Here is a 1,362-nt window from a genome sequence, read left to right on the forward strand (position 1 = left end):
AGAGAGAGAGAGAGAGAGAGAGAGAGAGAGAGAGAGAGAGAGAGAGAGAGAGAGAGAGAGAGAGAGAGAGAGAGAGAGAGAGAGAGAGAGAGAGAGAGAGAGAGAGAGAGAGAGAGAGAGAGAGAGAGAGAGAGAGAGAAAGAAAGAAAGAAAGAAAGAAAGAAAGAAAGAAAGAAAGAAAGAAAGAAAGAAAGAGGGGGGAGAGAAGGAGAAGGAGAAGGAGAGAGAGGGGGGGAGAGAAGGAGAAGGAGAGAGAGAGAAAGAAGGGGAGAGAAGGAGAAGGAGAAGGAGAGAAAGAGAGAAGAAAGAAAGAAGAAAGAAAGAAAGAAACAAAGAAAGAGAAAAAGAAAGAGAAAAAGAAAGAAAGAAAAAGATAGAGGGGGAAGAGAAGGAGAAGGACGAGGAGAGAAAGAGAGATTTTGTTCCTCATGCAATCAGGGAGGCAAGTGTTAGGTCCAACTCTGACACCCACCTGTGATAGCCCTTTCCAGGAACATCCATTGTGCAAGTCTCTTTTTCTACACCCCAGAAAAGAAAATAAAAACTCTGTCTCTTAGGAGGAAAAGTGTGGGGCAAATTCCACAAGGGATGGGTGTGCTCTTCATTTAAGACACTTTTCTTGAATCTACAGAGTCATCTCCCCATCCTCACCCACCCACCCATCCTCCCTCCCAGTAAAAACCCGGAAAAACTTTTGGCTGCAGGGAACAAATCAACCCAGGTGCTGAAGCTTCAAAGGGGGGAACAGACTCACTCCTAAGGTCAGCTTGGAAGAGGACATGAAGGATAAGGAGCATATACTGCAAAGACAGGTCTTTAAAGAAACTCAGGGCTGGATTTTGGAGCTTGGGATTGTCCCGTCCACAGCAAACTCAGTCATGACCCTCCGAGCCAAGGGATTGGTGGTCTTGAGAAGTTCAGCTGCAGAGGTTCGGATGCCTGAGGCCCCCTTGCCGCCTTTCTTCTGAAGGAGAGCCTTAAAGTCCTCGTTTCTGCTCGAGGCTCTGCTTGTGCTGGAAGGGCATTCGTTGATCACAAGCCCTGCGGCGTTCTTGATGGGCATCTGGGAATTTGGTCGGTTGCCAAAAGAGTCACTGGGTTCCTTCCATCCCAGCAACTTCCTCTTGGATCTGTGAACAAAGGGATGATGAGACAAGCTCGAGGGAGAAATAAAGCGATGACCACTATCATGACCGACACTTGATAGCCTGGGAGCCAGCTGGAAGCTAGTGAAATATTTCTAATGGTACACAAGCTACAAGTCATCCATCCACCCATCCATCCATCCATCATCATTCCTTCCATCCATCATCCCATCCATCCATCCATCCATCCATCATCCCATCCATCCATCCATCCATC

The 1,362-nt window shown here is 47.4% G+C and overlaps 1 protein-coding gene across 1 annotated transcript in view; it reads right to left on the bottom strand.

The window, feature by feature from the left end:
- Positions 1–826: 826 nt before the first annotated feature.
- LOC107301430 (NHS-like protein 1) overlaps positions 827–1,362 on the bottom strand; it is a gene marked incomplete at its 5' end in the record, with an annotated part of 5,077 nt that continues 4,541 nt past the window's right edge. Inside the window, 2 exons of the mRNA XM_029287120.1 lie at positions 827–1,157; positions 1,199–1,208. Coding sequence (XP_029142953.1) covers positions 827–1,157; positions 1,199–1,208 — 341 coding nt within the window. The remainder of the gene's footprint in view (positions 1,158–1,198; positions 1,209–1,362) is intronic.

Source organism: Protobothrops mucrosquamatus, unplaced genomic scaffold (genome assembly GCF_001527695.2).
Source record: "Protobothrops mucrosquamatus isolate PMUCROS unplaced genomic scaffold, P.Mucros_1.0 scaffold12641, whole genome shotgun sequence".
In the NCBI taxonomy this organism is placed as follows: domain Eukaryota; kingdom Metazoa; phylum Chordata; class Lepidosauria; order Squamata; family Viperidae; genus Protobothrops; species Protobothrops mucrosquamatus.